General features: G+C 28.9%; 2 protein-coding genes and 1 long non-coding RNA gene across 3 annotated transcripts; 1 reads left to right on the forward strand and 2 right to left on the reverse strand.

The window, feature by feature from the left end:
* LOC132917035 (anosmin-1) lies at positions 1-21,900 on the reverse strand. The gene is made up of 7 exons (XM_060977551.1): positions 21,514-21,900; positions 13,297-13,501; positions 11,315-11,635; positions 8,172-8,362; positions 2,515-2,644; positions 1,408-1,604; positions 1-1,056 (listed from the first exon to the last, which is right to left on the reverse strand). Exons 1-7 carry the CDS (start codon positions 21,703-21,705, stop codon positions 931-933), a joined length of 1,362 nt encoding a protein of 453 aa, XP_060833534.1. The 5' UTR covers positions 21,706-21,900; the 3' UTR covers positions 1-930.
* LOC132917036 (UPF0746 protein DDB_G0281095-like) lies at positions 2,770-6,327 on the forward strand. The gene is made up of 2 exons (XM_060977553.1): positions 2,770-2,908; positions 5,648-6,327. The coding sequence occupies exons 1-2, from the start codon at positions 2,867-2,869 to the stop codon at positions 6,275-6,277; spliced, it is 672 nt and encodes a 223-aa protein (XP_060833536.1). The 5' UTR covers positions 2,770-2,866; the 3' UTR covers positions 6,278-6,327.
* Positions 4,610-5,654, reverse strand: LOC132917037 (uncharacterized). The gene is made up of 2 exons (XR_009660237.1): positions 5,420-5,654; positions 4,610-5,356 (listed from the first exon to the last, which is right to left on the reverse strand). It is a non-coding gene; the product is annotated as an uncharacterized LOC132917037 (long non-coding RNA).
* Positions 21,901-23,120: the final 1,220 nt, after the last annotated feature.

Genomic DNA, 23,120 nt, shown 5'->3' on the forward strand with positions numbered 1-23,120 from the left:
ACGTGATGATGATAGTTTTAGTAATTTAAAAAAAAAATAATATTATAATATTTCAAAGGATTTTTTTTAACGAGTGTGAATCGGTTTTATAATTTGTATTCAAATTTAAAATACATATTGCGATTGAGTAAAAAATACTCAACGATATTAGTAATAATTATATATAATATACATTATACATACAAGGTACACGTAAATGTCTAGGTAAAAAATACAAATACAATAAAATAAACAAATTAACTTATAAAAAAACATAGTTGAACATAGTTACAAACAATTTACTGAGTACAAAATAAAATACAAAAGTTGATGGGATTATTGTCTTTACAGTGTATTTAACTGGTAATTAGATGTACGATCTTCAATTGTCAATATTGTCTCCCGTAGAATAAAATAAAATATGATTGAATTATAATTATTATTATATTTTGTGATTATCACAAAAACAAACATCGTGTCTGCCAAAATCATACATTGTACATTGAAATTTTAAATAAAGAGTGACGTGTACTTAAGAACTGTAGGTATTACATCAAATCAGCTATTTACAGCCCCGCAAGTATAGTTAAACCTTCGTAGTAGGAACCTAAACGTTCATTTAAATACAAATTAATGTTCAATGTACTACTACTAGTACCTATATAGTATATACTTTGTATTGATCATAGTAGTTAAAAATAAAATAATAAATTAAACAGTAGGGGCCTACTGTAATAATAATAATAATAATAGGTAGTCTTAAAAATTTTCAATTATAATTTCACCAAAAGTATTAATTATATAATCTTAAAGATTCAAAACATTATTAATGATTAATGTTATATAATATATAATTATACGAGTTTTCACATGCAAGAATATAGCTACTTCAATATTCTTATTTTTCTAGAAAGTATAAATATAGTAACATTTATATAAGTATTTCAATTTTTAAAGCTTCAATACAGTAGGTGTAAAATTAAATGAACCCACGTATTTGGATCCATTGAATGTAGTTGAAACTATTATTACATATTCGCATTGTGGTTTTAATGAAAATAAATCAAAGTATGGCACCTAAAACAATATTACACGAAAATGAATTATTATAAATATAACCAATTAACATTTTATACTATTGTATTTCAAAATAAGAAATCATGAATAAAAATATATATTTCTACTACTTTCTATTACTGTAACAATTAATTTAATGGTAATTATACAATATTGCACATTTATATAAATATGTCTTATTTGTAATTTTTTATACTAACAATACTTTAGATAATTATAATTCTAAAGATAAAGTAAATGTATTATACAAAAGATATATATTTGATGATAATTAATATACCTATATTGGCTATATATTTATATTAATAATTAATATCAGTAGTGTCTAACTTAAAAAAATAAATTACTTACCGGAGTTCTTACTCTTAACGGTTTACTCTCGTCATTGCAATCTTTTGAAGACCACGACAATGTGTAGTGGAATTTTTTTAATGCCAAAGTAACTGGTCTCCAAGATAATCTAGCATTAATTAAATTGCGTTTGTCAGGATTTCCAATAACCACAATTTTAAGTCCTGTGATTTGTTTAGGATTTAATAATTTTTTTCCTGAAACAATAAATCAAAAAATGTTTGTTTTTATTCTTTAATTATATCATTTTTTAATTTTATTATACTTTATATGTATATAATATATAATAATTATTTAGTTTAATTAAAGCCCAACTTCCTATTATGTGTATTAAGAACTTGATATAAATTTAAAATATTCATTGAGAATTGAGAAATAAATAATATAATGTTGTATAAAACTATTAGTTCCTAATTTTTAGTTGGAATTCGACAAATTATTACAAGCATATAAAAAATGATATATTTTTTTGAAATTTTAGCAGGAAAATATCTAAGATCTAATAATAAAATGCATTTTTGTTTTAAGTCATTGATGAATATTCTTAAATAAATGATTTTATCAATAGTTACGCACACTTAAACCATTACTAAAATGTAGGTACACAATAAAGTTCAAGTAGCTGTTATTAAAATAAACAGCATTCTTATTGTTAAACTTGAATGAAAAAAATAATATAGAAATTATTAAAAATATTGTTTAGAAGATAGTTAGTATACTAAAGGTAATTGGTTTTAATGAAACTGAGTAATATTTATGCTTTGTAAGCCCCTAAGTATGTATTAATTAGTAATAACGTAAGTTACAAGTGAATTCAACGAGAAAAAATATTTGTTTAATGTCATCTTAATATTTTAATAATCATCAATTTAATGTTATTACATCAAATGTGTATATTAATTGTCAGTACTCTAAAACAAATTTTAGTTACGAGTTCTAGCATATAATAAATTATGGTTTAATATCAAAGCTAATAATATAAAGAGTATAGTATAAAAATTGAATAAAGTATTGGACAATAAAGAAATATTCATAATATTATACAAACACATTTTATTTAAGTGTATAATATGGTTAAATAGGTACATATATTACGTTTTCATTCACCTTTGGTTTTCAGGGTTGTTGAAGCCTTTTGACCAGCGAATCTTTTTCTTCCGAATTCGCTAATGGCTTGCACTTGAAGAAAATATTCGGAATTCGAGTTCAGCTTTTTGATTGTAAACCTCAAAATATCCTAGCCAGAGGGGGAAAAAAGTATATAATAATGTTTTTCATATACAGATAAATGACGTCATCGTGCGACAAAATAATAGTTGCGAAACACCTATCTTGTTACGTGGTCCATTAGGATAAGTCGAGGGTAGTTCTATTGTTATATATTGTTAAATGTAATACTGTTCTATTTATAGTGGAGGTATAGTTCGCAAGACTTCAGTTCATTCATTTCATTCGAACGATGCATGTTGTCTTGGGCAGTATTTCGATTTGGACATTATACGTAAGTACTTAAATTTTTTTAGGTAAATTTATGTAGATTGATTTTTTAAATTTCTTCTCATTCAAAACTAAATTTCAACAATTACTAAATAACAAAAATTAACCTCGAGCAAATCGTTACAATATAAATAAGTTCCGTTTGTTAAATTTAAAAGTGATCTTAAATTTCCAAAATGTAGTAATTTTTAAACAATAATTTAAAAACGAAATCTAAATACGACTAATACGAGTATGCATTTATTTTTTATAGCGAACAAAATATTGTATGAATTTCATGAATTTAAAAATATATTTGATATAATGGCATAGACTGTATAGTGTATACTGTTCTATACTCCAAGCTCTGTATTAATGATATATTCAAAATATGTATTTAACATTTTGAATATTTAATAAACAATTTATAATTTATATATTTATATATACATTTATATATATTTATTTATATATTTATAATTTTGATAAATATAATTAAGTAATCCTGGATTTAATTTAACATTGAAACTACCTTATGCAAATAATTAACAAACGAAAAAAAGAAAATTTCTATGATACGAAAACCAGAATTTTTACCGGCAAATAATTATACTTTCTGATTAACTATTGTCTATACTCTATTACAGCGGTGACCAACCTTTTTTAACTAGGGTCATAAAAAAATTAAAAAATTCTCGGCAGGCCAAGAGTTTAAACTTTTTCTTTGAATTGAATGTTATATTTTATTTTAAGCACATCTTAATATAGGTATATTAATAAATGTAATTATTTACTATATATTGCTTGTTATAAAATTAAATATAAATATTAAGTAAAAATATACGTAATATGATAAAACATAGGAAATGTTTTACAAATGTTACATTTTTAGAATACATATTTTTTTTAATTTTAATTACTTTGACGGGCCGAGTAATAAATGATCGCGAGCCATACTTGGTCACCACTACTCTATAATATCAATAAATTATGTTTTGAATAAACGTAGAAAATAGACCTTACATTATGCAATAGCGAACATTTTTCCAAAAAGTTCCTCGTTCCCTAATAAACAAACTTTATTTTTTACAATTAAACGTACGCAATAGCTTGAAACAAACAAATATCCGTAATAAATATAAATGTTCAACCATTAATTTTCTATTTTTTATTTAAAGGGTAGGTATAACTAAGTATCTATCTAAAACAAAGTACTACACATCCCGCTCATTTGATGTCTTAGTTTATTTCTAATTTCAACATTTTATTGAAAATCTGTTCAATTATTTGTGTAATCAAGCCATGGACGGGAAATATATAAAATATAAAAGTCAATAAGGTACCTAGAGATTTTGTTAGTTACTAAGAGAAATCAGCTAAATATATTTTTGGGGAGTTTTAATTAATTTTATATTTTAACACCATTTTTTTTTTATAGTTTTGCTATATCACATCATTCACATCAAAAGTTGATAACAACAAGCGAACGTATAAATAAGGTTATTTATTTTTCGTTTTTTCAATGAAATTTTCGGCCGTCTAACTCTGAAGACTAGTAGAGCGTTATATAAATATAATGTGTAGGATTGTATAATATAAGACGGTAGATGCCTGTGGGTGGTAACGTCCTAATAAGACCCATCACGATATAATGATCGTATTTTCGATAATACTACCGAATACTCGTCTGTCGTCAGGCATGCATTAAATTCAATACGGTGAGATATTCCTTAAATCATTTATAATAGTTCCATGTATCTTATGATTTATAAAAGGTTGAAAACAATTTAAAATCAGACTTATATTTATACCCATTAAAGACATTTTCTATTTAGGAACACAATTTGTACATTCGTACAATATTTATAATATTATAATATCATATAAGTACGTTCAATATTGTTATATTGCTTAATGCGTTTGATAAGAATAATTTATAATCAAAATAATATTAACACTAAAATAATTACTGTAATACAAAAACGAGAATTAATAACTTTTTTCATTGATATTTTAATTTTAAAAATCGAATATTATTGTAGTTTCTGTAAAGCATCATGTTTGATGATCCGGTAAATTGTATTATTTTTAATTTACGACATGCAATAATTAGTTTATTAAATAATTATTATAAAATAAATTCTACCTCATTTAAATTAAGTTTGGTACTTACTGAAATCTCTATTTATCATTATGGTATAAGACAATAATAATGTTCTTTATTTTTCATACGCCAAAATCTACTTAATCTCTAAAATTTTGCAAATTTGTTGACATTGTTATAACTATTATTATAATATATTATTATTATGTGAATGCGAATGGACAAAATATTCACTAAATCTACCACTGCCAGTCACAAACGCATCTATTCCACCGTGATCACTATCCGATTTTCTTTTTTTCTCGACGATCTTCAGATTTATACCATTCCTTTCGCTTCCCAATTTGCAGCGATTTGTTATCGCTATATCTGAAATACGGGCTGTCGTCATAAAATTTTTCTTTTTAAATTTATCTGCATCTTATTCCTCACCACGTTTGCTTTTATACTCCGTCCTTTTTTATTCCCCATTTTTTCATACTACCAGCTGTTCTTTCATTTTATTTTCGGTTAGGTTATTAAGTAATTTCCATTTCAACCATATGGTAGATGACTCTCAGGTGGTGAGCTTTCTTATTCGTGTCCTCCCCTAGCTCTGAATTATGTAATCTTTACCCCCTCCCCCTATCACAATATTAATGCAATGATGTTTTTTGCCAGGCGTTGGTGTCATGCGTGTCAGTCTCATGTCTGTCGATGGCAAAAAAAGTGAGATGGGAATTGGTATACGACCCGATGCCGAACGACGAGTCGTTCGAACGGTTCTCCGCCGCCGACCACCACGCAACCGTCAATGTGATTCAGCAGCAGGACGACCAGCAGCGGCAGCGAGACGAGCAGCAACAGCAGCAGCAGTTGTGGCGTCACCGAGACGAGCAGCAGCAGCAGCAGCTGTGGCGGCACAGGGACGAGCAGCAGAAACGGCACCACCACCGCCAGCTGCAGCAACAAAAGCGGGATGAATGGCAGCAGCGCCGCAGCAGCAGCAATAGCGGTGATTCGCGGTACGTCGATAGCGTGTCAGTGGCGGCGTCCGAAGTTTGCAACTGCACGCAAAGGACAACGATTCACCGGCTAACCCAAAACCACTACCCCAAAGAACTCCTGTCGGTCACATGCAGCGGAAACTGGTGCAAGACGGCCTCGTACCTGGTGCCGGTGTTGTTGAAATCGAACACGCAGCCAGTCGAAAACCAAGAAGACTTGCCGGACGAGTTGCAGCAGAATGTCAATCACTGGAAGTTTGACCCCGTAAGCATCCCGGTTGCCTGTTATTGTTCAATTAAATAAATGATATTTTTGCCTTTGACCTATATTATACCTACATTATAATAGACCAAGACGTGTAATACGATATTTTTACCATTTCGTTTTATCCTGCATCACCCACCTCCTCGTACTAATTTAACCTCCGTCTGGTGCTCTAAGTACATTTTACAATAGACAAAGGTGGGCGAATAAATGAAAATAATTGATTCAAGTAACAAGTTAAGCGAATGCAAGGTTGTTAAATTAAAAGAAGTTAATATTAACAAACAATACATTTTACTTTACTCAGTTTAAAAAAAGTTGTTCTACATTTTTAACAAGAACATGAATTATATGAAAATAGTCCATACATGTCATGTATAAACTCTTAAGACATAATAAACAATTTTATGGAACTTTAATCACCGTCATCATTTATTGGAATAATATATCATAATATTTTATGCGTAAGATTACGATTTCAGCTTAATTTTAAGTTTTTTTTTCAATTTTTAGAATCTTGTCAGCGGTCGTATCGACCACTGAAAGTTCGACTTCGTAAGAATCCCCGTAGCCTGCTTTTATTTTATTAAATAAAAACAATTTTTTATTTTGTTTGTTTGCCTTTGACCTATATTATACCCATAATATAATATTATATATACCCAATATATAATTATACCTATAATATACCAAGATGTATAACACGATATTTACGTCGTTACGTTTTATTATGCATGTATATATATATTTAGATGTTTCTTAGATGGAGTGAATCAAGATGGTGGTTCCAACATGCACATCGTCGTGAAAGTTTGAACCCCGTCGCAGACGAAATCTCTCTGAGCAGGGATAACTAAATAGTAACTGAGACTTCCCTCCCAAAAAAAAGAAAATACCCCAAGTAATGCGAAAACGCCTAAATGGGTGCCTAACAAAATAGTCTGTCCAACAGAATATCAAATAAAGTCTTCGGGTAGCCTGATAAAAAGCCATACCATATTAATGAATACCTATATGGTCACATTTGAGTATATTTATGATAAAAAAAAAGTGGGCAAGTAGGTGACCGCTTTGCTATACAGTATAGTGTTGAGTGTACCTCGTCTTTGAGTAGGTCACTGTAATGGATGCGTTAAATTTGGATTCATCAATAAATCGTTGCATACTAAAAACAATTTTGATCGGAGCTATTACTAAATATTAAATTTTTTTGTACATTTATATTGCTTCTATACATCTATATTGTTCAAAATTGTTTAAATATTTTTGAAATACCAATTGTGTATAGTGAAATACAATAATATACGTAAAATGTAAATATTTCAAGTATATGCATACTAGTATACTCGTATAGTCATACAAGTATATTACGTATACGAACAATAATAGGCCGTGTACCTGGTCTCGCGTAAATCTGTTTGTAGTTCACTCTGTGGTGGAGGGGTTTGCAGGTTTGATGAATTACGTGTGTAATGGATGTGTATGCGTGTGTACATATGTACTTAAACCAATAAATAAGATAAAACAACTTAACAACTAAATAAATGATTACAGTATTTTACTGTACATCGTTGTATAATATAAAAGGTTGAATTTCAAATAGTACACAATAATATGGAATAAATCACAGCAACACGTCAAGTAACGTAATATTGTCTCTATGTATTACGTAACAAATCAGAAAAGTTCACTCAGTGAGCGCGCTAATTAAACGCATCTTGCAAATACAACGCACAGTAAACTATAATATCCCATGTATGATTTTAAAATAATTTGTTAACCTTTACATTTTAAATACTCCAGCCCACTTCACCACCTCCTCTACCTGGCCGCGCGACTCAATTGTTAAAACCTTAGAAGTGTACCACGACAAGCCGGTGATATACGGTGTACAATATCGCAATAATATTATATTTTGTGTTTGTGAACTCACTGCCGGGACCACATTCCGTTTGTGGTAAACGTGCGGTCCGTCTCGTACGCTGATGAACACTTTGTACTTTCGCACGGGCAGAACGGATTCGGCGGGCGGCTTCCACGACAGCACACACTGCTGGTACTCCTTGTTGGTCCATTTCAACGATGACACCGTCAAGTCCTGCGGCGGCCCGGGCGGATCGACGTCTGCACCGAAACGAATACAACATATTATAATATGTATATAATATCATAGCCGGTAATATACGACACACACATTACTACATCACGACAATATACGAATAGCAAATAAGTAACATTGGTAACAATATAAGTATAATTATAGACGAACACAGTGGCGACGCTAAGGGTGTGTACAGACGTGCCATTGCCTTACCTGAAAATATCTGGCCCGTAAACTGACCCGCACTGAAATTTTATGAAAATTGAAAATTTTAAAATGTACATCAAAATCTATTTGTTATTAAATATTCTTCGTTGTCTTTTATTAGTGTAGATACGAGGAGAAATATATAAATGCATAATATGCAAACACAATAAGTAATGGCATCGATGATTTACGTGATGTGATTGTTAGTGTTATTAGGAGGAAAACATTAAAGTAAATTAAATTTATACTTCAATGTTTAATGTAAGTTAAACCATAAAAGTTAACGTGTTCAAATGTATAACTTACATTAAACATTGAAATATAAATTTAATTTACATTGATGTAGCTAGCATTTTATTTTATGGAGAAGGTTCTAAAGTGATAATCATATTTTTTTAAACTTTTTGAATGAATGAAATAATGTATTATTTATTAATCTAACAAAAATGTAGTTAGGGTCTAAAATCTAGAGCCCATAGATTTCTTCTCTGGGTACGATTTTGACAGGGAGTGTGAAGGAAAAATTGTACACCTTATTATTAATGTATAATATATAGTATACGTATTGTATTGGCCCTACACTAAAATTATGTGCCTCAAGTTGGTCCAACTATGTATAAAATTCTGGCGCCGCCACTTGTCGAACACGTTTAATAAATTCCAGTAAATAGCTTGGTTGTATTATAATATTATGTCCGTTCTGTTATCGTGCGATTTATGATCTGAAAAATGTTACAGTATTTAAAAAAATATATATATTTCAATATATTTTTCTCTATAGTAATATTAATTTATTATTTTATTCAAAATTATTCAATGTGGACAACCCGGCAATGGAACTTATAGGTATTATAGTTTTTGATATCAATTTAATAGAAAATATTATTATATTATATTATTGTTGGTATAATTTAAATGTTAACATTTTATTTTTAAGGTTGAATACAAAATTTTTTTTCTGGCACAGTTGCCGTGGCAGCTAAATAATGATAGCTACAATAAATTAGGTATAGAAATAATAAATACAATATAAAAAAATATGTGCCTAACATAGTATTGCACATATTATAAAGTATTCTGCGCTGCAACACATAAAAAAAATCTAATGAATCAATAATAAAACATTAGTATAGATTTTTAAATGTTACGGCGTTTTATCTATAATATTATTTTCACATTAATTTTAAAACGATAATAATTGTTATTGATATCGAATAATATAAGTTACATTAATACATTCTGTGAGACATGAGTAATATATTTTTTTAAACATTAAAGACATAATTTGTTAGTATATCACACCAATACAAACAAGAAAAAAACAAAATATACCAAGCCAAATTTTGCAATTCGGTATAACAATTAACAACATATAAATATATTATTTCAGTACACGCGCATCGAGAATTTATGTCGATATAAGCATCATGTGAGTACTGCACGTGTAAATGAAAAAACTGTGCATTTTTTTTCCAGTTCTTTTTTTAGAAGGCGCACGTGTTTTCAATAAAGTTATGTATAATAATATACTGTGGGTACAACACGTATTACAATTAATCGATGTAATAATTATTATATGAAACCCGTGATACAAAATGATGATGTTTGAATATCACGTTAAATATTAATGATCGGATAAGATTAAAAGTGGGCGTAATAGAGACTATAAGAAATGCACTCGGATCTAAAACCAAGTGTTGGTCGGTTAAACGGATCTTAATTATTGAGGAATGTTTTGATTTTATTCATTTAGTATGATATCAATATGTTATAACTTGTAAACACTTATAAAACACTACATTAGTAATATTAATATATTATTCTATCTACAAACATATTATTATTAGTAGAAGTTCCAACTTAATCATTTGAAAACTTCAAATTTTTTTGAAATCAACAAAAATCTATCAGTTTTAACTTCTCCAACGATGCTATACGCTTAATCTTTGTCACTCCTTACTTTTAAATATGTATATTGTTTACGTTTAAGATTAGTGCCGTGCATAAACGAAATAAATTAAAATCATTCCGAGGGACAGTCAGTCGTTAACTTTTTTTTAACTCGAATGAATTAAGAATTGGAACTCTGAACAGCGGACAAAATTCTAACACCGGCATCCTGGATTTAGAGATTTCACCAAAAGCTAAATTTACTTAGATTCCTTATCGGGATAAGCTTACCTTATCTGTATTAAATCTAGATAAATTCCAAATTTTTTTAAAGCTACCATTTAACATAAAAATAATAGCTATCTATACATAAATTTGCTTGATTATCCAAATTATTTAACAATTATAATTTATAAATATTTATAATAATTATTGTTATTATTATTTTTTTTTGTATAATTATTCTTAGTAATACTTCATTTAAGCTAAACTAATATTGGTAATATTAATATGTTATCTATGCATAGCAAAAATAAAATATAAAATGTTATTAATACATTATTAACTGTTATTAAAACATTAAAAATAATGTTGTTTATTGTGTTTATCAAGAATAATTAGATGTAAAAACTAAAAATGAATGAAATTTAATTTCTATTTTGGTAATATATTTAATATTATTTCATTATTATCAACATCTAGATAATTTAAGAGTTTATTTATATCTCCCTATTTGTAAATATAAAAAAAGCTATCTGAGCCCAACCCAGTGTTCACTATAATATAATAATCTTAATATATAAATATATATATATATATATATAGCCGGGTAATTCAACTAGTAATAAATATGTGGTTATACCCACAATTGTACTTACGCGATCCGATGTCGATAAAAAACGGCTCGGAAGGTAGAGAGTAACCGCTGGTTCCGTTCTCATTGATAGCCGCTACGCGGAACTGGAACCATCGTCCCGGCAAGTGCAGCTGCCTGAACTGTTCACGTATCCTGTCGCTCCTGGTTACCATTGCCCACCTAGTCATACGTTCTGGTACGTACGTCACGCCCACGTGGTGCCGTTCCTGAACCAAATACGTGACGTGACCTACGGTTGTGTCCGGGGACGGCGCAGACCACTCGACCGCCAGCGCCTTACCATAGTCCGATACTGCAACGATTTTTGGCACATCTGGTAAACCTGTGGGCCATATAAATAGTGTGTGATTATGAAAGTGCACCAGGTACACGCTATATAGTTAGTTATATTAGTATATTAAAACGACTAGATAGCAATAGAGTTAAACCAAATTCAAAAAATTGGACAAACATTTTATAATTTAAAAAAAAAATCTCGAATAACGATTAGCGAAATGACAAAATAAAATGTTGTTCGCCCATAAATTTACTCTAAAATAATATGTACTTCTCTAATAGTCGGATACTGGTGTCCGTTAGATCCTATAATATGTGTATAGGAACCAGTCCTTTAAAAGAGGTCCTTAAATACATTGTAGTAAATCATTGTTAAATTCGTGCAATACGCTCAAAATTCATTATATTTATCACCGTCCCAAAATACGATAATAAATTATTATGTACCTAATAATGTCATAGGAGTGACCGGTTTTTTTTATTTTCGATGCACTCATACGACACGTTAACTCGAGTATAGAAGTAGATTATACATGTGCAAAATGCAAATACATCAAGACCGAAATCACCGTGTCTGTAGCAAACCCGTAAAAATAGAAAACGAATAATCGTATCGGTGCCAAAAACGATATAATATTTTACGATAAATTTTACGGTATATTATTATACTATATACAGGGTGGTTACAATTTTTCCACACATGGAATGCATGAAGCCATGAAAGTAAGATTAGGTTAGGTGGTCCTGTAGTCTGTACATAACGATAATAGTAGAAATGAAAATAATATTAAAACAGTTTTGACTATTAGCCACTCAAAAGTTTTAGCAGAGGGGGGATTCTTGTTACTCAAAATTTCGAGGTATCAAAAACCTTAACATTTTAATAAAATGGAACATCGACTGCGTTTTTGCATAATATGGAGTTTTTACGATATTTACATTTTTTAGCAAGTTATAAATATGTATAATAGTAGGTACAATTGAAAAGAGCTATAAAGGTAAATTGGGTCTGCGATAATATGTGTACATTTTTAAAGTATTAAAATGTGAATACCCTAAAATCCCTGTGTAAAATCAAAGATAATATTTATACCTTCAATAACTTTGATAATAATCGATCATTCACTATATTATAAAATAAGTTTAATATACAAAATTGGAAGTGTTGAACACAAATTTACTATGTTGTACATTCGTAAGACGGAGATAACACGTGCGAGTGTAGCGTCCTCTTAATACCGTCAGTCTTTTTTTCTTTTTTTTTTGTGCCGTTGTAACGCATTTAACACTAAAGACTGTTACACGGTACCTACACGGATGAACTAACAAACGAATAGAAAACAGACGGCAAATAACTATAACTATAGTAGGTACTTTGCTGTAAATGGGGTTTAATTTAACGAATCAGATAACGTCTTGGTCATTTGCCATGCGACAAACTAAAATATAATGTTGCTAGGAAAATTCAAAACATCTAAAACTTGACCGATTAATTTTTGAATCAATGAGAGCTTATATTTTAAACTTTATCATACCGTATCATAATATAGTGTTATGGCAATATTATTTGAAAGGAAATTTTATTTAATCGATATATCGATAATTTTGAGTCATCAAGGTTCGAGTTACCGAGAATCGACTGCACAGTATTATTATAATAGCGTGTGGTGTATCATAAACATATAATAACATAGGTAGGTAATGTACCTGGACGGTGGTCAGCTAAGCCGACGGGCGGCTGGCATGTTATTCCGCAACTGTGCCGGCAGCACTTGTACTCGGCGTGACAAAAGTCGTCGGAACTGCATTGCTCCAGACACGGTCGGTCCAGCGAGGCGACGCTGTCAAGGTCGCCGACCGGACACTCGCCCGGCTTATTAATCCATCGTTCGTTCAGACAACCGCTATAACACTGCAAACAAAATCAAAACAAAACAATAAAAACAAAATATTTTAAACCGCGATTATTATTGGATACCTACCACGCTTACCTATTGCGACACTCGTAAAATGTTATATGCTAGGTTAATATTATTATTGTTGAGTAAAGGTTAGGATGTATATAACATTACCTATACACATACGGAAAACAGCGCAGTGTCAGCAATATATTATGCTTTAAAATGTAATTTAATATATTATATACAGAATGGGCCATACCACACCTCGCAGTATACACATTACTAATACCTTATTAATGTAACACACATTTTCTGACTTGAAATTAAAATTTGAATTATTTGCTTAGTGTTCAGAGTTTTGAAAAAAAATGGACGCTATACTTCTTGTTCTTTGATTTTGACATTTTTTTTATTTATTTTTATTTTAAATTATCACAATAATATGGTGTATGTAAAAATCGATACGATGAACTTATAAACTCGTAGATCATATAGTACGCACAGGATATGTCACGGTAATTTGCATCTACTGTGGAGTCAAACTTTTAAATTTTTATTTATATTTTTTTAAATATTGAATTATGGCGAACCCTGTAGCAGCGTATTAACTGAAATCGACTGACACCTATATGCCTATCCATATAGTCCACGTGGAAACCTAAAAATCAATCACTCTGTACACAAAGCGCATCATTGTGGTACATACATTAACACATACCACCTATATATATACACACACACACGTATAAATATATACAATATACTTATTTTAATGGACACGACGGACGATGTAAAAACGACTCAGGGGCGTCAGCGGCTAATAATGCGGTTGTGGCGAAGCCCGTTCCGTTTTTTTTTTTTTTTTTTTATAACCCCGTCGTTGTAATCGCGGAGACTATTAACTATATATTATATACAATATACATATATTTATCATTATTTATTCGTATACTCTTTAATACACCAATAACACCAGACGCATATTTTACATGCCACCGCGATTTTTTTTCGTTGTTATTTCTACTTTTTTCCCCGTCAATATAATAACACGCGACAACATTATAGTGTACGTTTATAAAAAATACCAATACATATAATGCCGCGTGCATAGACTAAAATGTACAATCAATCGATTTTATTTACTAAAAGATAGACACAAAAAAATTATGAAAAATATAACCACCGTGGAAGTGTGTGCATATATATATAAAACATACGTGTTGTGCTAAGCATTATTATTTATTATACACGGGTACCTATATAATAATCGTATATTATACATACTACAAAGTAATATACAGAGTGATTCAGCAAGCAGCTAACCCCCTTTTTCTTCTTCAATACCGCAGTTATTTAAAATATAATTTTTGGATTTTTTAAATAAATTTAAAGATGTCATATTTTAAAATTTTTGAGATTTTTTATTGGTTGGGTTAGATATCTTCCCTCTCTTAAAAACAGAAATTATTTTAGATCACTTTCATGAAAATGTAGACGTATTAAAATCAAAATTTGAACGAGTAGTTTTTGACTCATTTAATTTTGTTTATTAAGGTTAATAGGTATTTTTTATATTTTGCTTAGTGGTATCACAATTGAAGTCGGAACCATGATACTTTGGAATAATAGTTCTATAATAATGAATTTGTATTAGAGCTATGGCAATTTGGAAATGTAAGTAATTTATAATAATCTATTAATATTTATCGTTAATAAAAATGGTCCAAATACAATAAATACTATAGATCCGATATAACATTTATTTTATATTTTTGTAAAATTGTTTTGAAAACTAGCCACAAAATAATACATAGTAAAAAAGGGGGATTCTTATTTAAAACCCAGAATTTTGTATCGCCACAATACACTCTTTAAAATATAGGTACTTAAAATATCCAAAAAAATTGAATAATTTCATTATTAAATGAAAAAATGAGGGTGAGTCTGTTTAGTGAATATCTCTGTATAGTTACATACATCCACGAAGACGACGAATACTACATTATATTATAACGACAAACATATTGTGCTGACACAACATATTATTATTATATATATATAAATACACGGGATAATTTTTTTTATTATTATGAGCCAGCGATTTTGCTAAAGATTTTAATAGTGAATTGGTTTTTGGTTTTTTTAGCCTGCATTATTATTTTATATCTATATAATATGCACATTAAATCGTTCAAGATTTCTGGTTACTCACCAAGGTTTCTTATTTTTTGTCATTGTGATTTTTTTAAATGGCAACCTACGATTTTATATTGACGTACTGTACTATTTATAATAGTCCCTAATATAATATAAATATAATATAATATTTTAAACATAATTGTATATTTTACTAATAATATTATACAAGTTAATTATAGTCAAAATCCTGTTAACAAAACGATATAAATATATAAAAACATTTATGTAACTCTATATGACTATATAATAATTAAAATATAATATGTACCTACAAATTGCCTTGGCAGCAATTATTAATTAAAATTTTAAACTAGGTACCGCAAAATTAAATTAATTGTCAAATCTATATTTCTATGACGTTACATGATATCTTTTTAACGAATAATTTGTCAACTCTAATTTCTAAATAAAGATAATGTGTTAATGATGAGTGTTAACACTTTATCAATTGATAAAATAAATGAAATTTGACTATGAAAAAATTAAATTATTGTCAATCATGGTTATCATATATACTACGTATTATTAATTTTATTTTTATTTTTACTATGTTATTATATCAATTCTAGATATAATCCTCTAAACTTAAACTGAATCACAATCTGAGAATTTTTAACTCTCATAAATTAAAAAATTATCTATATTATTTTAATTTTACAATTTTTCAATAACAAATTGTATAATGTATGTGTTTTTAAATTTGTATGACCATTATCCGTCAACTCAAACTTTCACCGATCATATAAATTCAAAGATAAGAAATCATATAAAACGGTAACAACAATTTTGTTATTCTCTACAACTAATACAATATTTACAATTAAAAAATAATATCATAATTTATTTTTAATAGACAAAAATTTAGTATAAACATTGGTTTATCGATGGCTTAATCCAATAAAAATAACTATTTCTGAATATTTTAGATAGGTAAATCATAACTGTTTTATAACAATGAATTAATATTTTGAAAATATAAATAAACCCAATATAAACAGTACAGAGTTTACGAAATATACTTTTATTTACAAACACGAATCAGTGTTTTTTTTAATCTAATATACTTTTAAAAACAATTTAATTTGATTTTAGAATTTGTATTTTGTGAATAATTAGAAACTTATTTTTCCTAAACTTTTTTTTATCAACTACCTACATCACATTTTTCAAATATTGTTCGTAGTTCGTAATTAATTAAATTGATAAATAAATTATTTGATCAATAATTTACAATCAAATTGATCAATTCAATATTTTAAAATTATAAATGTATATGGTTATCACTTATCAACAACTTTCATATATCATTATATTATGCTGGACATTATTTAAATGTATGTTTTCATAACATATCATTATATTTAGACATAGAACTCAAATGTATACAATCCCACAAAACAACCTATTATAATAATACACAAAACACAGATCACTCCCTATTGTAATAAGCTTTTTTTTTTTAATGTCAAATTACTGCACTTCATTTCACAACAATTATATTATGGTGCATGGTCATTGCATATATTAATTGGCTCGTATATTAGCTATTAGGTATAGCATATTTTAGTTCTGGACAAGTTAACTAAAGTGTCTTAACTATCTATTCCTTTAACACTAAGGTACGTTAATATTTAACAAAGTAAGTTAAGTTTAGTGTTAAAAGATAATTTCGATTTCAACATCGACTTTAATTTTAATATACAATAATTATACAAATCGCTTACACACAAATAATTTTTTATTATGTTATTAGAAAAATATAATAGTAAATATTGTAATGAGTAGGTATACAAAAATCTGGAGGTACCAGGTAAACTAGTTATATATTTTTTTTCTCAATAATTGTTACCCCTATAACTGTTCTTATTATATTCTAATATTCTATGGATTTTCAATAATTGTACTATTATTATAAATTATTATTTATTAATCTTGTACCACTATACAATATTCACTATATCTATTAATTATTTACTTGTTACCTATAAATTATTTTTATCATTATTATAGAAACCAGAAATAGTGCGAAACAGTGAAACTCTTCGACAGTACAATTTAGTAAAATTGGTTCTTGTTTAGAAAACATGTGAAACAATATAATTTATAAATCATATTTCTGATTATTTGTTTTTAGTAAAAAAAAAAATTACAAAAGACTTAATTAACCCGGAAGTTTACTTCATATCACGTAATATTAAAACAAAGTAATTTGTTTCAAACTTATTTAAAAGTAACTTAACTTTAACTTTTTACTCATTAATGCACAGCTTTGACGTATTTATATTTTATACCAATCTTAATAAATTATTTTTCCTCTAAAAAAAATCAAATAAAAAATGCACTTTACCTGGTAAAATTATAAATATCTACAACTTAACTCAGAAATCACAATTACAATTTAACCTGACCAATTTCTTTCAAAAAAATATAAAATTCTAATAATATTTTCTAAATTAAAATTCAAAATTAATATTAGCTTTTAATTATTGTTTTAGCCTATTTACTCAAAAAGCAATTACATTTTTTTTTGTTAAAAATTGTTATTTACAATTATTAGAAGTATGATTATAATAATATAACATAATATACATTATACTAATTGCTATTTATATTAGGTTATTTTAAATTTTGAAAAAAATAAATACATTTGTATTTCGTTTTCCGAATAACAATTAAATCATAATTTATAATACCACTAGTCAACATTATATACTAAGGTTAGGTTAGGTTTCATTCGAAAACAGCACAATATATAAATACCTATGTGTGTTTATTTTCGTTGTGGTTTAATGCTAATGAACCGATTTCCAAATAAATTCTTTTGTTATTCGAAATCCAAGAGCTATTGTATGTTATTTTACAAAAATGATACATTCCGCTGAAATTCCATGTTGTTATATTATGTTCATACATCACTTCATACTGCAATGTTTTTGATAGTTTGTTTGCGGTATACATTTATTTTCGAATAAAAACGCTATGTGTTTTACTATATTTCTAGTGTTGTCATTTTACGTAAAATTATATGGTTTTTCTATAAAAATGTACAGGTGTTTCGTTTTGAAGAAAAAAAGTTATGGTCACGTTAGGTATTATTGATACAGATATCGGACTTCAGAGAGAGAGAGGACGTATTGTAATAGTATATTTTATAATGCAGTCCAGTCTACAAGTATTGCTTACAAATAAAATTTTACGTAAAACCCAAATCTGTAATTATATGACGTAGTTACCTACCTTGAGTTTTGAAATTGTTTGACATCACATCATAATATAATGGGTATATTATAAAATGTACCTACTTTAATTATTCATTATACAGACTTGTTAATGCACAAATAATACCTCGCATAAGATGTAATATTTTGAACCGTTATGACAAGCAAGTAAGCAACAGAACCAATATGATAATACGACAGAAAATTTATAAATTATTTTAATGTATCAAACTACAATCAAAACTCATTAGAGAAACTATAATAATTATTTTCGTCATGCGGTACACAAGTTAGTACTTAGTATTATAGTTAGCTACTTCACTATATCAAACAAGTGATATTAGTTTAAAAAGAACACAATTCTATACCCTTTTTAATGCCTACCCATTTAAGATAATATATTATATAGAGAAGTTTAATATATATTTCCAGTGACCTTTTAATTAATTTATTAATGCGTATACAGTAGCTAATGAAACATTAATTTTATATCCAATTTATGTCAACTGATCAGTGATGACAATATTTAAAGAAGAAACAAGGTTATTTATTTTTTTTTAGGTTCACCTTTTACAAACACTTATAAATCGTGGCAAAATAAAATATAATTTATATAGAGTATATGGACATAGTAATCAAATATAATGAATCAAAACATTCAAAACACAAAAACATGATAATATTATTCTTATTTCTTATTAATTTTCTATGTAATATTTGGAATATGCGTCAAATTTTCAAAACTAAAAATAAGATTCGAGAAAAGCAAAGATCAGCTGCTAACGAATTTCTTGTCAAGAAAAAAAAACATTATAACCTCTTTGGTGAAAACCCTGACAAAGGACAACTATAAATATCCTTCATTTCTTTAACATCGAATTCAATCGTTTGAATCGTATAAATCGTATATATTATATAGAATATAATAATATTGTAACAAATCGACGAGAAAGACTGTGGATAGTGGATACATAGGTGCAGTTGTTTTGTTTTCTGAAATTGCTATGATATGCAATGAATAATATAAATAAGTTATTATTACACCGTTATGGATATATGTAAGCAGGCACACTAGAAACCGATCGCATTGCTCACGAGTCATTTCGATAAGTGTTATTCCGTAGCAAGTGATGGGATGGAGCACTATGGGTGTTTGGTGTATTAAACGGCGCAAAAAAGAAATAATACATATCTAATACAGTGCTGCAGGGTTGGCCGTTGGGTAAGTTTATTTTAATTAGTAATTAAGTAATTTACTCGTTACTCAAATTAAATTATAATGAAATTATTTTACTTTTTAATTAGAAAAGTAATTACGTTAATTTTACGTTAAACAAAAAAAACTATTAATAACCGTCATTCAACGAACGTTAGTGGAATTAGTACGTAAGTATAATTTCAAAAATATTTTTAAAAATAAATTAAACATGAATAAAATAAAATATAAATATAAAATGTTTAAGATGAGAATATCTTATCTTTAAAGTGCATAATAAATCAATAAATTCACTCTAATTTTAAAAATAACAGGTTCAAATGGATTACTGTGAATTTAGAATTTGGAGTTGTACGTTTATAAGACGAAGACAACACATCATGTGGGTCCCTTTAAGAGGATGCTACACCCGCATAAGTTGGCTCTGTCTTTCAAATATACAACACGGCAAATTTGCTTTCAGTATAGAACCGATTTTGTGTAGATTATTGAAGTGAATTTACTAATAAAAAGACTTAAAGATAAAAAGATTATTTGTTACCTTTCGTCGGTGTTTTACGATATTTTAATTATCAAGTGAATAATAGTATTACCTATTACTAAAATATAAAAATGCTCATAACTTGCTTAAAAATTAAAATATCGTAAACACCGATGACAGATAACAGATAATGTTCTTGCCTTTAAGTTTGTTAATTCGCTCTAATAATTAAGTTAACAACACAACATTTGTTCTACTGTTAGCAAATTTGCTATGTTGTACCTTTATAAGATGGATACATGCGGGTGTAACATTCTCTTAATAAAGTAATTAATAAATATAAAACCATAATAATTTCACATGACACATTAATATAATTCCGTTTATTTAATAAACTTTTTTCGTAATTTACAGCGCAATTCCAGGCCGTTGAAAACTCAATTATAGTGTGTTAAAATTAAATATATTATTTATTTATGATGTAAACCCAATACCCGTATCATATTATATTAGTATGGTCGAATAAAGCCATCCGGACGACCCCAATCGTATACCTATTGGCTATCAGTTATTCGGTACCCGTAACCGATGGTCGCTATACCTCTACCTCTGAATAATCATATTTTTATTTTTTAAATTTATTGATGAAATCAATGGTAATACTTATAAACGCTGCAAACCCAGCTTCATAGCCATATCGTCTGCCGTGTCTCGTCGCGTCCAAATGTCGAGTTTGGTCTGATTTGTAAAATTTTCCGGGAGATAATGGTTAGTGAATTGTATACACGGTATACCACGATTAAAATGACCAATCGCGGGATACGATAAAAGGCACACGGCATGACAGACGAAGTAGCTGTTAATCTGTCTTAATTGTACGTCAGCGTTGGTGTGTGTGTGTATACGTACTTTGGGCTGTTCGGCGGCGATCTGACGATAACATTTGGCAAAACAACGTGCGTCGCGCATAGGATCACCAATGGATGCAGCTATTGCATCAGTGGCGGCTGCATAAGTGGCGACGGCAGTGGCAAAGATCGCGGTCGATAAGACGAGGTACCACTGCAACGAGACGGAAGACGATCGTGCGCGGCACTTCATGATGATGGCGTAGTCAAAGTTCAGGCGCTATAGTTCGATGCGTTTCTGTCGCGGTCCAAACTGGTGTGCGCGTGCATCGGCGGTGTGCGATACACGGCGGCTGCAGCCAATAACCATTCGCGACGGCGACGGATGCGTTAGCGTGTGTCGTCGGCAGGTATTCCAGACAACAACACCACCACTACTGCCACCACCACCACCGCCGCCACCAACGCCGCCAACGCCGCCGATGCCGAAGACGGCCGACCGATCATCCAACCCACCCACCCACCAATCCGCATCGTTATTATATTTGCGTGCGTGTGCGAGTGCACTTGCTGAATACTGCTTCAAGCGCGGGTGGCGGTGTCGGCTGCAGAGATTACGGCAACAATAGTATACAGGGTGAATCATTAAACGTGCTCAATTCCATTTTTTTCATTTAATGACGAATTTTTCTTTATGAAATTTTGAAATATTCCTATTTATGGACCATCTTTTTTTAAATGAAAGCCCCTCGTTTTCCTGTAAATTATTTATTGGATAGTATTTAGAAAATTTTAAAGTAACTAATATTGAATCTAGAGGTTATTAAACACAGACCATCTTTACCAAAAGTTATAAATATTTATAGATTAAAATTAATTACTAACATTTTTAAATTACCATTGCTCCTATACGTCTTATATATCCCTTTCTAACACATTATCATAGACCTATTATCCTTGAATTTACTAGGTAAGTAGGCAGGTACATAAAAAGTATTAGAAAAAAAAATTATCCACTCAATAATTTACAATAAAAAGGGGAGGGTACTCATTCGAAAAACAAATTTAATTTGTATAACACACTCTTTAATTAGTACAAAGAATCTCAAGAATTTAAAATGTAGTCTTTAAGTGTGTTTAAAAACTCATACAATTAAAATTCGAATAAATTCATTATTAAATGAAAAATGGGGTTGATTGTTGAGAATGCTTATCGAATCACTCTGTATATTATGGTTATTTTTATAGTTTATGGTACCGACGGTATTATAGTCTCGTGCCTGTTATTTATGTGAACGAGCATTTTTTTTATTTTTTCAATATACCTCCTAATAATATATTATTGTATATTTCGTGTATAATAATATTAAACATAAATTAATGTATTGCACACGTAATATTATTATTACCTATGTATAACGCACCACCACCACCACCACTGCCGCTGGCCGACCACATATTATTATTATCAAAATATTATATGGCGCGCCGCTGCTCAACAAAACATTTTTTCGTGTAAACGGCGTCGTTTGGTTTGATTTTTTTAAGTATTGGTTATCTATTTTAATAATTAATAATTTAACGTCGTAGGACATCGTCCATAAAACGATGAGAAACACGCAACCGCGGAGACACGACAAATGCGCAATAATAATGTGTTCGTGTTTT

This window comes from Rhopalosiphum padi, chromosome 1, assembly GCF_020882245.1.
Source record: "Rhopalosiphum padi isolate XX-2018 chromosome 1, ASM2088224v1, whole genome shotgun sequence".
Classification (NCBI taxonomy): domain Eukaryota; kingdom Metazoa; phylum Arthropoda; class Insecta; order Hemiptera; family Aphididae; genus Rhopalosiphum; species Rhopalosiphum padi.

What these genes read in the sequence shown, in the direction of transcription:
- LOC132917036 (XM_060977553.1), top strand. Translation starts at nt 2,867, where the DNA reads ATGCATGTTGTCTTGGGCAGTATTTCGATTTGGACATTATAC. An exon ending in TTTCGATTTGGACATTATAC is followed by an intron (nt 2,909 to 5,647) that starts GTAAGTACTTAA and finishes GTTTTTTGCCAG; the next exon opens with GCGTTGGTGTCATGCGTGTC.
- LOC132917035 (XM_060977551.1), bottom strand. Translation starts at nt 21,705, where the DNA reads ATGAAGTGCCGCGCACGATCGTCTTCCGTCTCGTTGCAGTGGTACCTC. An exon ending in TCGCCGCCGAACAGCCCAAA is followed by an intron (nt 13,502 to 21,513) that starts GTACGTATACAC and finishes TTTTGTTTGCAG; the next exon opens with TGTTATAGCGGTTGTCTGAA. An exon ending in AACGGAATGTGGTCCCGGCA is followed by an intron (nt 2,645 to 8,171) that starts GTGAGTTCACAA and finishes CCCTCTGGCTAG; the next exon opens with GATATTTTGAGGTTTACAAT.